The sequence below is a fragment of the Thunnus maccoyii genome, chromosome 21 (assembly GCF_910596095.1).
Source record: "Thunnus maccoyii chromosome 21, fThuMac1.1, whole genome shotgun sequence".
Classification (NCBI taxonomy): domain Eukaryota; kingdom Metazoa; phylum Chordata; class Actinopteri; order Scombriformes; family Scombridae; genus Thunnus; species Thunnus maccoyii.
The window spans coordinates 13,605,106-13,619,014 of record NC_056553.1 but is presented as its reverse complement, the minus strand read 5'-3'; the positions used below and the strand labels follow the sequence as shown (position 1 = coordinate 13,619,014).

General features: G+C 41.2%; 1 protein-coding gene across 5 annotated transcripts in view; it reads right to left on the bottom strand.

The window, feature by feature from the left end:
• The window catches only part of c21h8orf34 (chromosome 21 C8orf34 homolog), a 59,025-nt gene that overhangs the window by 40,884 nt on the left and 4,232 nt on the right, over nucleotides 1-13,909 (bottom strand). For 4 of the 5 annotated variants that reach the window (XM_042398676.1, XM_042398677.1, XM_042398673.1 and 1 more), the window contains exons 2-6: nucleotides 6,860-7,004; nucleotides 6,498-6,629; nucleotides 4,284-4,403; nucleotides 4,024-4,052; nucleotides 2,891-3,054 (exon numbers count right to left, since the gene is read on the bottom strand). In XM_042398676.1, the coding sequence (XP_042254610.1) occupies nucleotides 2,891-3,054; nucleotides 4,024-4,052; nucleotides 4,284-4,403; nucleotides 6,498-6,629; nucleotides 6,860-7,004 (590 nt within the window). The remainder of the gene's footprint in view (nucleotides 1-2,890; nucleotides 3,055-4,023; nucleotides 4,053-4,283; nucleotides 4,404-6,497; nucleotides 6,630-6,859; nucleotides 7,005-13,909) is intronic. The other variant, XM_042398675.1, reaches the window with a different exon arrangement.

Genomic DNA, 13,909 nt, shown 5'->3' with positions numbered 1-13,909 from the left:
TAAATGACATTTAGACCAATCTGAATCAATGTTACTAAAATCTAATAATGAATACATATTGCTATTTTACAATAATTGTGTTCTATTAACATTTCATTTACCTTTGATCTTTGTCTTCATACTGCACTATTTATTTTATCATGAATGCTTATACTAACATTTACAACACATGGCCGTTCACAAACATGAGCCGCTGTTTGCCACGGGATGAAGCTATGCAAATACACTATTATTCTGCAAAATCCATCCCTATCGATACGTTAGAATTTGCATCATTGCTTACTGCAGCACTCAAAGCACCATACATCTTAAAATGTCTCAGGCTGTCTTGTTAATTAAGAACAATACATGGATGGATGTGGAAAAATAAATCAGATGCCTCTCTTTCATATATCTTCTCCCAAAAGCTTTATTCATTTTTTTTTTCAGGTGAAATTGCATTATCTTCATATAAGCCTGGAACATGGAGAACAGCTGAAAAATGACCAAATAATATCTCCAATCTCTATACGGTTAAAGATACAAATACAATTATGAAGACTGACTTATGCGTTACCTTTATATTGAATACATTTATTTCCATATCCCTCTGGCGGAGGGTGTGGATTAGAGGGGCGGAAGAGTATTAATTTGATGCTAATCTCAGTTTAATGACTTCTATTTACAGATAATGGGAAAGGGTCATAAGATGACAGATATTTCTTCATACCCTCTGTATGGTAATTCTGTATAAATGAGATCTTCTAATATGGGCAGGGCAGGGTGGTTGATGTGTTTCAGCACATGCTGCGTTTTCCACAATTTTTCCCCGTTCTTTATTTGAACACTAGCTTTGGAAAAGTTAAACATTTCCCAAACATTGCACAGAAAGTATTTCAAACTGGAAAGTAAAGTCTCACACAGTAAATAAACTGAGGACAACAAATTGCACATTAAATGCAGAGAAGTAATAATGGTGAAAAAAGAGGGTTTGGGTATTTTGTGTTGAGTAAGTTTTATTACTTTTATGTGTTGCACCATATTATATAGCCTCATATCTCCAATGAATATCTTTGGCTCACTATGACTGCTGGCAGCTACTAGAGTGTCAGCAGTTTTTTTTTCCATTGGGACCAACCTCAGGTGGTACAAACCTTTTATTAAAGACGATAAATTTGACCACAACATAAAAACAGGTATAAGGCAACAATGCTGGCTTTCCCTACTTAGTTTATCATGATCTTTTCTTGTTTGTGCGTACAATAAGTGGGCTGTGTCTGTTGGTGTTAAGAGAAAGAATGTGGAGATATAACAGGAAGGTGAGAAGAGAGAGAAGTACAATTTATGACACTGACAGAGGTCCACTTCCACTGTCAAAATAAACCATTTCTCTGAATATTCTACAGTTTCATCCGATTTCCCATGTGCTCCTTGCATTTATCCTCCTAGACTCTGCAGCCAATCATACAGAGAGCCTCCACCACCTGTCAGTTCTCCTTATGGTCCTCTGTGACAGCTTGGGTGGAACGAGGGACAGGAGCACAAGATCGAAAATGAAAACAAGTAAACTAACCAAAGTAAGAGGAGGGAGATGGACTGGTTTGACAAATAAGGTCAGATATGTGAGAAAAAAATGTGAGGACACTGGTTTGAATGTGTATGTACGCCAGAGAAGCTGGCCTATTAAGACTCAGATGGGATTTCAAGCGAGGGCAGCACTGGTCTTTGCCAGTTTGCTCAGGGGGCAAACTCAAGAGTCATTTTGATCTCTTCTGACAAGTTATAAACGTAACCAAATCCTACTTCTGACTAGATCTGAAATTCACTAGTTAAGATACCTTGTTATTCACACCTTTAAATGTTATGCTTTTCTTGATCTTGTTATTTTTGACTTTGTGGCTTGGCCAGAAAACAGCTCAGAGGACATTAAAATTGATCTCAATTCCCACACAGTCTGAAGTGGGAGCAAGTTCCCAGTAAATTCAATCAGAGTTAATATAAATGACCTATCGGATGAGCCAAGTACTCTCCCAGTTAATGAGAGAAGAAGCTGTGATTATTTTGGGATGCTGCATCATTCCAAACACACAGCTGCACAAGTCTCTTTCACTCCTCATAGGTAAACACAAAACATCCTTACACGCACACTCACACACACACACACACACGCAGAGCAGAGCTCATCAGCAAGCCCACACATATCCCTATCTCCCAGCTCAGGCTCCTAACTAAGTGATTTCTCCACATAATCCGCCCATACAGTAACCTAATGAGATTAACAGTGTGTGTATGTCATCTCAGGCCTGTGCATGATTTATGGTTTTATACCCGATCCTCCTCTAATTAGTCACATCAGAAGCTGCTGTGCATGTGACACTCACAGGCAAAGTCTCTCTCTCGCTCTCTCTCACACACACACACACACACACACACACACACCAACGGTGACATCTCACTGGGAAGTCAAAGAGGTACCATGCTATTTGGACTCTCAATAGTTTTGCGAACACACAAAGTTTTGAAGAAAGTGAAAAAAAAGAGAGGGCGAGAAAATGTTCAACAGTTCAACGCATGACGCAGTTATATTGTCAAAGACGGGCCATTTTTAAAATAACAAGCACAAAATTCCTTTGGCCTTGAGCGCACAGAAATGAGGTTAGCTTTAATTCAAAATTGGGTTGAAGCAGAATCATGACAAGCATGTTTGATCAAGCCTTTGAAATGGGATTATCAAACCCATTCAGATGGGCATTCCTCAGGCAGCAGGAGCCACAGCTAGAAGTCTCCTCATTTTTAAAGAGCCAACAATAGCTTTGTGAAGTTTCTTGATGTTTTTTTTTTTTTAACTTTTTAAATGATTCACACATGCAAATGCACACATACACTCATGTATATGATGTCAATCTCTAACCTCCCAGCAGGACTGCTGTCTCCACTCCAGCAAACTTCAGTTTTGGCCCGAGGGACAGGAGGAAGCAGCATCTCAGCAGCCAGCGGGTCCGCGTCCACTTCCTCGCGACCAACCCACTCCCCCACCACCCGAGGGCGCAACACTGAGTTATAGCCTCCTAAGTTCTAAAAATACAATATAGAAAGAATGAGAGGAAAAGGAACAAACAGAAAAGGACAGACAGAAAGACAAAGATGCAGATTTAGAAGAAAAAGAGCAGGAGAAAGCAGGTGAAGGTGCTGCTATAAACTTTATCTTAACTCTGTGTACTTTCAAATCTAAGAAAAAACACTCCAGTATGAAGTTATAACTAAGACTATGTTCTTCACAGAAACATCTGTCTGTACAATATAGGTAGAGATTTAAAAAGCAGCACAGTACCGCCTGATGTCTCCTTCCCCTTCTACTCCCAAAGCCAGCCAGAAGACATTTACAACCCTGCTCAATACAAAAAGGCAAAGACATGTCTGCTTGTCTTTGACTAAATCCAGGATAGTATCACATTTTATTGACTCTGCATGATCTAAGCAGGTTTAGTATTCATTCCCTGTTCCATCCCTCGGAAAAGAAGGAAAATCTCTGGGCTTGGACCCAAGGACGTTGGACATGTACTGCTACACTGAACAAAACGTGAAGCCCCTGTCAAAACATATGCTGTGTATCTCATCCAGACCCATCACTTCCAAATCACTATGTGCATCTCCACCCTGGGCAGCAAGTGCACTATTGTGTTGAGAGAGGATTGGGGCCAGGCGAGGACAAAGACAGAGCTCAGGCAAAGCTATGTGTGTGTGTGTGTGTGTGTGTGTGTGTGTGTAAGATGCACACACTGTAAGCAGCAAGGGAGAGGGAGATGGGGGACACGCTCACTGAAGTATCACTCTCCCATATCACTCCCATGAGATAGCAGTTCATCATCAAACAAAGAGCTGTGCAGCTCTGTCAACCAAGTGAAAGTTATGAAACATGGCTTTAACTTGATGTAGTATAAGCGAGGGTGCAGAGTGATGAGTGACAGAACTCTATTTCCACATAATTGTAATGTCAGTGTATATTATGAGTTTAATAAAGACTCCAGTCTGGTTAATATCTACCTGGTCGAGCTCATCAGAGATGGCAATGCCTGCAGAGAGAAGAAAACGGTTTAAAGCACAGAGAAGCATCGAATACAATTCAAAATCCCTTCTTAGACTTCTTCTGAGCTTAGTGGCGAGCTTGTAAGATTAGCTGCTCGATCCGGTTTCCTTCCCGGATTTACAGTGACATTTACAGAAAGGCCTACACATTAGTTCTTTATGTTAGGATGTATTAAGTATGGTGTAAGCATGCCCTCTGCTGTGCTGCAGCCACTCACTGCGGGAAAGGCTCTCCAGGGCTTTGCCCAGCTTCTTGCTCTCCTGCAAAATATGGTTGAGCTCGTCAAAGTCCCGGCTCTCCCTCCAGTCCCAGGACGGGTACTCGACAGACCGCGGCACTGGACATCACCAACATGAACACAAACATTCGATTTATGTCAGATCTGCAGAAAGCACCGCTGGTAAACTTTGCTTCAATCCCCTGTAAACAAGAATAACTCCAAAAAGCTGAAAAAACAATACTGTGATATGATCTGTAAGTGGCTCAGCTTGATGCACCATTTGTCCAAACGGGACTTGTGAATTACTGCAGGATAGAGTGGAACGGGAAACACTGGCAGAAAAGTCAACGTGTCTCTTCCAGAAGCACAGACTGGCTGGAGGCCAGAGGACAATGTCTGTCAGTCTCTTTGATTAACATTCAAAATAACTCAAACAGGAGCAGGAAATGACCCACATACTGTAATGACATCTCGTCTTCGTCCTCTAGCAGCGTCCCTTGGTTTCTGTATGATGGTTAATTTATAAACTGTTGGATTCAGATATTATTTATAAAAGAAAAGAGCAATATCCTTTTATAGGAAAGGGATTACTTGTAGTTGATCATAAGTTCTTATGCTCTAACATAGCTGAATTTGAATTAACATGAAAAACCAGTGAGTTACGAAGACACGCCAAACAAATGCATTGGTTGTCTTTTCATCTATTGGACATTGTGCATTGTCTAAACAGACACAACCATAGTATGATGAAGAAGATTTGAAAATAAACTTCATGCATGTTAAATGAAACATATGTGACAGCATCACACCTTGCCTTGCACACGCACATGCACTAACACATAAATAAATTAACTCGATAGTGAATACTTGACAGCACTGCTGCTACAATCTGCCATCCTCTACCCATGTTTACCCTAACTAAGCTGCTTGGCATTGTAACAACCATAACCACAGAGCAAATGTATCTGCCAAAAACAGACTAGAGAAAAAAACAAAACAAAACAAAAAAAACCCGTTCATTACTTCCGGCAAAGAGTGCCTTTCTGTCCTCCGTCTGCTCAGCTCTGTGTGTTCTGCTGCTGCTGCTGCAGCAAAAGGCTGTGTTGTATCTTAATAGCCTAGATTAAGGGTTAAGGATTCAATTCCCACTGAGGCTGCCCATTAAAGAATCAGTCAAGAAGCAGGGAGGCCAAAGCATATTAACCCTTTGCCAAACTGCACAAAGAACATTACAAAGGAATAGCCTTCATGCAACAATGTGGGATTTATTTTGATCAGTATATTAGTGGAACCTCTGTATATTTATGACAGCTGTTGTGTTTTTCTTCCTGCAATGTACAATAATGACAAGAAGCAGTTTCTGATTTCAATTTTTCATGAGCTCTGCACACCAACACACCTATGCATGTATTTTTAATGTGATTTGACATTAAATGTAGCTTTGAAGACTTCTTCCTTTGAGGGGGCAGCGGGAATGCTGCTAACACTCCTCACTTAAGAACACCTTGATGTGCTGAATGTCATTTTCTTTATTCTGAGTTCTCCCTTTCACTTGTTTCCTTGTTACTAACTTCATGCAGTCATCCCGACACCCGTGTCCTCTTGATTGTGAGCAATGCTTCGACCTCAGCCTAAAATAGCCTTGGTCTGGCAGTGACGGAGCACAATGTTAAATTATTGAAATAGTCTTTGGCTCTGCGACTATCTTCTTGCTCCCCATTTGACCTAGCCTCATTGTCTCAAGTGTTATCATTCACTCTAACATCATAGATATAGTAATTTATTACAGAACTAAAAAAAGTTCCCAGCGGAGTAATCTCCTCATCTGCATTAATGCAGGAACTTTGCGAACAATTCATCTTCAGAGTGTGCGACAGTGCAGCAGCAGTACAGCAAGTGTATAAAAAGTGGCACTTTATAATGAACTCATCTGCAGGGCTCTGGGAAGCTGAAAGGAGGACGCTGGACTATACACTGTGACTAACTTTAATTAGATATAATTATATCAAATTAAAAATGGAGATTAAAGTCAATGGAGCATGTAATTAGGATACAAGCAATACAACAGGTATCCAAATTGTGCAGCTTGAAATTCTAAAGTGGATTGAGTGTGTCTGTGTGTGTCTCTGTGAAATAGACGTAATCACAAAATAATTCAGGAGCTCCAAAACTTTGCTGAGATGTGCCGATGGCTCAGAAAAAGAAACTCACAGGACTTGGATTCCGGAGAAGGCGGAGAGATACTCGAAACAGCCAGGTCGCTCTTGGATTTCTTCGGTTTCTTTGGGTGAATTTGCCATGGCTTCTCATAGTTGCTGTACTCCCTTCGAGTATTTTTGCTTTCTGTTAGGAGAGAAAAGTCACAATTCCTGTTCAGAACGCCCTATTATGCAAATGCTGTAGTGTAAAAATGCAGGGCAAGTTTACTCTGCAGGCTCTGTTGCCTCTGTGGCGTAGACTGATGGCTGTCTTTCGACCTTTTTTTTTTTTTTTTTTCCTCACGAGGAGCAAGACACATGCCTCATTGTGCATGCGTGTGTACATTATGTGTGCTTGCGTGTGTGTGTACCGACCTGGGGAGCTCTGCGCCCACAGAGCTGCGGAGCCTGAGAGAGCTCTGTGCAGCTTGCCAGGGCTGTCTTGCTTGGTCTGCAGGTGATCAATGAGAAAAGGGATTGGATGGTCTGGAGTCTCAGTTATCAATTTGGTCATCAACTCCTACAGGAGCAGAGTAAAGCAGAGAGCGGTTAGATGAAAGTGGCACTACAAAGAGGACTGTAGAGTAGGGCCTGTGGAGTATTCACCATGCTGTAGTGGAGAAAAACAATCAATCCCTATAAGCGTTACACGTGTGGTTTTGTAGTTGAGTTTGCTAGAACGGATGGATATGAGAACAGTCACCATAGGGGTTAGATAATCCTGTTGTCTTCAATGTAGTTACAAGGATTTGCTACACCAAGTTTTAATAAAAAAAGATGAAAAGTCAAGGCAAAATACACTTTGGGCAATTAGTAAATTTTTTATATGGTGCTGTGAAGTAAAAAGATGGTCCTTTCCCTGATGTTTTAAGAAATCTGTTGACAAGAATCCAAAACACTGTATGAGACAAACACTTCTTAAAGGCTATATTCCAAATAAAGATTTTGATCATCAAAATGGGTTGACATTTACATGACAATCTGGTTAATAATGTACAGTAAGTGAAGGAGACAGGGTGTGCATGGAAGATGTGAAAAGTTAGAGAAAATTAACTGATGAGACACTGAAGAACGGAGAGTTTGTTGAAATGTTCAGAGGACAGACTGACGAATGGGACTGATGGGGGGGAAAGCAGCTAAAAAGAGGAAAAGTACCGCGGAAGGAAGAAAAGAGGGAAAGCACACAGGGAGTCGCAGTAACAGGTGCTGAGGGTAGAGGCCACTTCTTTCTCTGCATGCTAATTTAAAATCCGTCAAATGCAGGATGGGAATTCAGCATCAAATGCGCCAATCGTGTCATAACTAATCACACCATATCTGCTATGCTAACCCAAAGACTTATAATAGACTCGGGTTGACATACGAATGCAATGTGAAAGTAATGATTCCAAAAAATACTTTTGGCACCTATAGAGTAGTTTTAAAGCTAAACTCTTCTTTGATTACAGCTGTAGGGAATAACTGTCCCGCAGATGTGTAAAGAGAAACGTGCATATGCCTGCGTGTTCTGTGCTGTGTTTGAGTGTGTGTGTGTGTCTGTGTGTGTGTGCCGGCATGGTATGGTATGAAAATGAACTCTGTTTGACCAGTTTAAGCCAGTCAGAACAGCTCAGGCTGACTTCACGATGACTACTGCAGAGAGATTCAACCAAAGCAAAGAAAGTGGACTGCAGTGAATTGGCAATAATGTATGGATAAAATGTGTGTGTGTGTGTGTGTGTGTGTGTGTGAGTACAGTACACAAGCTTATGTGCAGCAGGACAAAATAATGTACCCTCATGCACATTGGTGGCTTGTGTGTGTTTGCCTATGTGGACATGCTCAAGTATCTGCGTGTGTGTGTGTTTGTGTGTGTTTGTGTGTGTGTGTGTGTGTTTCAGGGTGTGGGGAGAGCTACAGGGAGACAGCTTGTGTGTGTGTATTATAGCTGGCTAGCCTTGGCTGCACTGTGTGTGCTTGGAAAGCTAATCAGATAATTGGTCAGGGGGACACTCCTGCCCGGCCTTGTTGTCTACAGCAGTTCTGACAGCAAACAGTATGTGAATGGACAAACAAGGAGTGTGCTGAAATGTTTCTTTGAAGTCTGCAGGTTTAAGGAGTGCGGAGCCACGCTCCTCTGCCTGTGAGATAAAGTTAAAGTGATCTACAAGCTCTTCAGAGAAGAACAATGATGTTATTTCTGAGAAACAGCCATATGAGAGAATTCTTTGAAAGAATATACGGCGCGCGAGTTTAGTCAAGTATCTCTCCTCACAACTGCAACTGGTTTCTGTGGCCTGCATCCAATAATTATAAACCACTAACAATGCTAAGATGTAAAAGTTGTAATTACTGCTTAGTAGCTCCTGTGGGTAATTTAACTAACCTAGCAACAGGAGGTCTATAAATGAAGGTTGTAATTTGGTAGATTATACGGGAAGTCAAACTAGCAGAACTCTGTTAAGTACCCCAGGGTTTCCGAGTCTTAATAGTTTTTTCGCAGGGATGGGGTAAATGGAAGGATGTGCAATTCTTTTATGGCTTTTCATGACTGTGTTTCCCAGTGGTAACCGCACACGTAGCTCTGTGGACAGAGTAACACAGGCATGAGTCAGATGCATGAAGCAAATAGTGGCAAATGACTAAAGACAGATACTGTAAGAAGATCCTGGCCATTTTTAGGGAAATGGCAGCACATCTGCATTCTGCCCACGTCTGTACTGTAAAACACTTGTGTGCCAGCATATATTGATTGCACGTCTCGTCGAGCGTTTTGCATCCAGTATGACACAAGCTGCTGAGCGAGCTAATGCACCCGTGTACCTATGTGTCCTTCACCATCTACAATAACATCATAAAAAGATACCTCCACATCTGCATGGAGTATATGCATACATAACATAAGTCATATATACAGCATAGCAAGGTAATCGTATCCGACACATTCACTTTCTATGGTAATGAGGGGCTTTAAAGAACCTCCTGTTTGATAAGCTCATGCAGTTTGACTTGTAATCATATTTTCTTTAACAGCAACCATAGTGAGATGTAGACTCAAATTTGGGTCAACATATCTATATACAAGTAGACTTTAATGCTATTTGGCTTGGAGTGACTTGCATCAGCAGAATAGCATCCCTAGCATATGTTTGTGTGTGTGTGTGTGTATGTGTGTGTGTGTGTGTGAGAGAGAGATAAGAGGCAGGAAGTTTCAGCCTCTGCATCAGTGCACTTCAAGCAGGCCAACAGGTGGTGTTAGCAACAGAGAGATGCAGTCCATATCTGTGCAGATCTGTTGTCGGGCCAGATATCTCTGTGCTCAGGCAGTTTGGTTTGGTGGCAGTAATTGACAAGCTGTCAGCCAGCCAAGAGACACCCGTGTCCTTGGAAAAGCTCTCAAGGACTCCCTACAGGGACAATGACAATCACTGACGCTCCCTGCATTCCTGCAACTTAAACAAACCCCCCAAACTGAATGTGGAAAGGCAATGAAAAGGTAAAAGGGGGAGAGGAGAGCAAACAGGGACATTTCTGAAGGTAGATTGAAGGACAGAGAGCGAGTTCCACAGAGAAGGGGGATGATAGACAAGGAGGACGAGAACACTAATGAGGTGGTGAGTAACGACAAATCCTGAGTTCAATCTCCGGTCACAGAGGGCACCAGCCCTGCTCAAGTGTCCTTGTAAGTACTTCAAGGGATGCTTTTCTATTCCTGGCCCTGAACACTCACCTGTCTGAGAAGACAAAAAACACATTTCTCTTGTGGGAATTAAAGGATGTATAACATGGAAAAATGCATAAGTGTAGTAAAAAAAAAAGGTGAATTTAAAATTTTAAAAATTTAAAAACAAAGATATTGAATTGATGCCGCCATGTAAGCTCTGTGATTTAAGCGACTTTGCCAAAGCTTTGCTCTTTTCTTTCTTGTCAACCTGCTTGCTGAATTTCCACCTGAGTTGTTGCAGACTCCTGGTAGACTGTTTGAACTACGGATGTCGGGATGTGAGGAGACACTGAGCCACCAGCCCACAACACACGAGCTGGCTCTCTGTGAAGTCTGCTTTCCTAGAAGTTGGTGTATCCATTCACATATCTACTGAGATGGGGCCAGAGGAGATATACTTTATGTGTGTGCAGAGCAGAGGATAGGACAGGAATATTGAAGAAATATGCGCTGTTACAATACATTTTCATATATCCTGCAGCATATTCTGAACTAAAAACAATCCAACTAGAGATGCTGAAGCTGTGCCTCTGATCAGCTATAAAACCTGACATCTTCTCCTTATGACTTGTCCTTGTATAATAAAAATTTAAATGCAGCAACAGCTCTTCCAAGACTCCCAAGAGGGCTCCCTGTCCCTGTCGCCTGAACTAGAGGCCATCGGCTGCCATTGATTTACCTGCTGTTTGTCGATGTGATAGGGGAATGCATATCACAGGTTATTTAAGGTGAAGTCTGTGTGTCTGTCCAGTGTGCTTCATATACAGGTGGAGGTCATTATTGGAACAAAGAGAATGATGTGGCGAGGCAATTTAGGGGAAGGTGAGTAGAGAAGGAGAGAGAGATGTGCCACTGGAAGAGATCCAGACCTTGAATGAGCAGGCAGACAAGAGCAGAAGAGATCGTGCGGAAGAGAAGACCGTGGGAGAGGCAAAGTCACCTGACCGGGCTGGCACTACCAGATAATACTCATCAGAGGACGTGCTTTTATCTGCCCCACACAAGATATAGATGCCCTACTCACTCACTCCCGCAGCATAACCTGAAGTCCGTTTTCTTCCGACTTGACCTGTTCTTATTTTTCTGGTGGCATTTAGAACTGGAGTATGAGAGTATTGGCTCCACCAGTCAGAAACTGATTTGTTTATTAATCAATCACTTCGTTAACAGAAAATGAATTAAGCCACAATTTAAATAAATTGATTACCCATTATGATTGGCCATTTATTTATTAGCAAAGAAGCGAAACATTCTAGTTGCTTCTGATTAAAAAAAAGGTAGTTAATTGATTAAAAAAATAATATTTTGGTGAACTGATAATGAAAATAATCAGTAGTTGAAGCCCCAGTAATATCAATTAAATTTCATATAAATTGCAGTATTATTGCATTGACTTATTATGTTTGTTTTGTTTTTTTGGCACTGAAAAATCAAACATCCAACAGGATTAAATAAGACTATATTAGAAGATAAAATATATTCTTAAGAATTAATATGTTGGAACATTAACAGCCCCTGAAAACTTGTTTTTAAATCTTGAGCATTTCACTATAAATATACTGTAGAGTAAATATTAGTGACTAATTACACAATAGTTAAAGTGTGGGAAAAAGGTTTCATTCATTAAAAGTGAAACACTGAAACACAGAGCTAATCTTCTTCTCCAGGACCGTGTGGGTGTGCTTTGATCACATTTGATTGACAACATAAAAGGTAACAGCTCCACACCTCTCATCAGATCTTGATTTGATCCTGATTGGTGCACAGGAATATGTGACATCAGAGCCCCACCCACTTCAAACTAGTGAGAAGAGCACAAAGAAAAAAAAAAAAACCATAAATCTGTCTTCCAGGACCCCTAATATGCATATATAAAGTATATACACAAATGAATCCCTCTTTGGACAATCATACAGTCCTTAGTCACCAGCTGAATAAACACAGGGTAACTGTCAAGGTTTGGTGTATCAGATGATCAGCTCTCCCACACCACTAGCACAACTATCAATTACACACAGCAGTCAGCCATCAGGATCCTTCGGCTATAACTGGCCACGATAACTTCATTAGCATGCGCATCAGCCACTGTCCTCTCTGTCTCTCTCTTTCTGTTTCCCTTACTCTCACAAATACGTACACACCCGCTGACCCCACCTTACGTTGCACACTCACTCTCTGATCTCCCAGATATCCTTTGCTCACCCCCCCCCCACCCTCCGCCCCCTCTGGTGCTCCCCCAGGACCAACCTGGGCTTAGGCTGTTTTTTCAGCTGCCTGTCTTGTAGTAATTACTTTAACTGTGCCAGTCAGGGAGCGGCAACAACAAAATGGTGTATCTACAAACTAAAAATCAGAACACGGTATATTTGACTTGATTAAGACCGTGGCTGTGTTTCCTGCAGCACATTAAACCAGAGTTTAACTAATCACAAACTGTTTCTCTCCTCTGAATTTTGATTCTGTTGATTTCTTCGCTGAGCCCCCTGAGACAGCAAAAGTGAAACGCCTCATTTCAATATTCACATGGTGTAAAGATAAACAGCCACGGGAGTTTGCAAATCATTTTACTCTAATGGATTGTATTGACTTCTAGCATGCCTTCGCTGTTATTTTAATAGGATTTTAAAATTGAAATTAAACTGAGCATCTCTGTGTTTAGATGCAAATATACACTAGCATACAAACTGATTGCAAATTAGGACAAAAACATTACAGGAAAAATCATGTTTTAGCTCACTGGACATGGATAGTTCATGACACTGGTGTAAGGTAATGAGCCTGCTTTTATCATATACTGAGCTGTGTAGTATGATAAGAGCACCTTGCCTCTCACACTGAACTGCATACAGTAACAGTATCATAATGGCCACCTTTTATGCTATAATAGCTGACCTCATTTTGCAAAGATTTTGCTTTGAGCAGCAGAGTGGGGTGGAATAATAAACATAAATGAAATAACAAAGCAATCCATGACTGAGGTAATATTACCGGTTATTATTACCCAAAGTGTGGGAGGCATGCCAATGACAGACTGAGGCTGTCTGAAAGAAGTGTTTCCAGGTGTGTGTTGTGGATGTAGTAAGATTTCTGATGGATGCTTCAAGATGTATAATTGAACCTCTCTGCTTGTGCTAAATTGTCTGTATGTGTTTCTGTGAATGTGTCTCAAAGGTCAAGAATAACAAATATTTCAAAGCCAGACTTTTTATTTGTGACACGTTCCATTCAATTTCTTCAGTTTCTCTGTAACGCTACATGAATTATAGTGAATGTAGGTCAGCAGCAGAGAAATTCTGTTCATACAGAAGGGCTTATATTCAATCACTATGGCCAGTCAAATGGTTATGTGAGAAATCACTGCAATTTCCCCCCAAAAACATCCATTACATTACATGGATATAGAAAGGCACAGCATACTGCTGCTACAGTGAGTGAAAATAGACCAAACCCAGTCACACCAAGTCCAATAAATTACTTCTTAAGAGGTAGTGGATCAATAGGTCAGGTAGTGTGTATGTGTTCAAGTCTAACTGGTTGACCTCTTTACAGGACTGCAGGGCTGCACCACAGAGACCCTGAGCACAGCAGATTAGAAACCCTACACAGCTGAGCGAGCTGGAGTGGACCTTTTCCACGCGGATGGATATATAGTTCCCCCAAAGAAATCTATAGGGAGACGCAAAGTCATTTAACTTCACTAAGTAGCAGCATCAATACTAGGA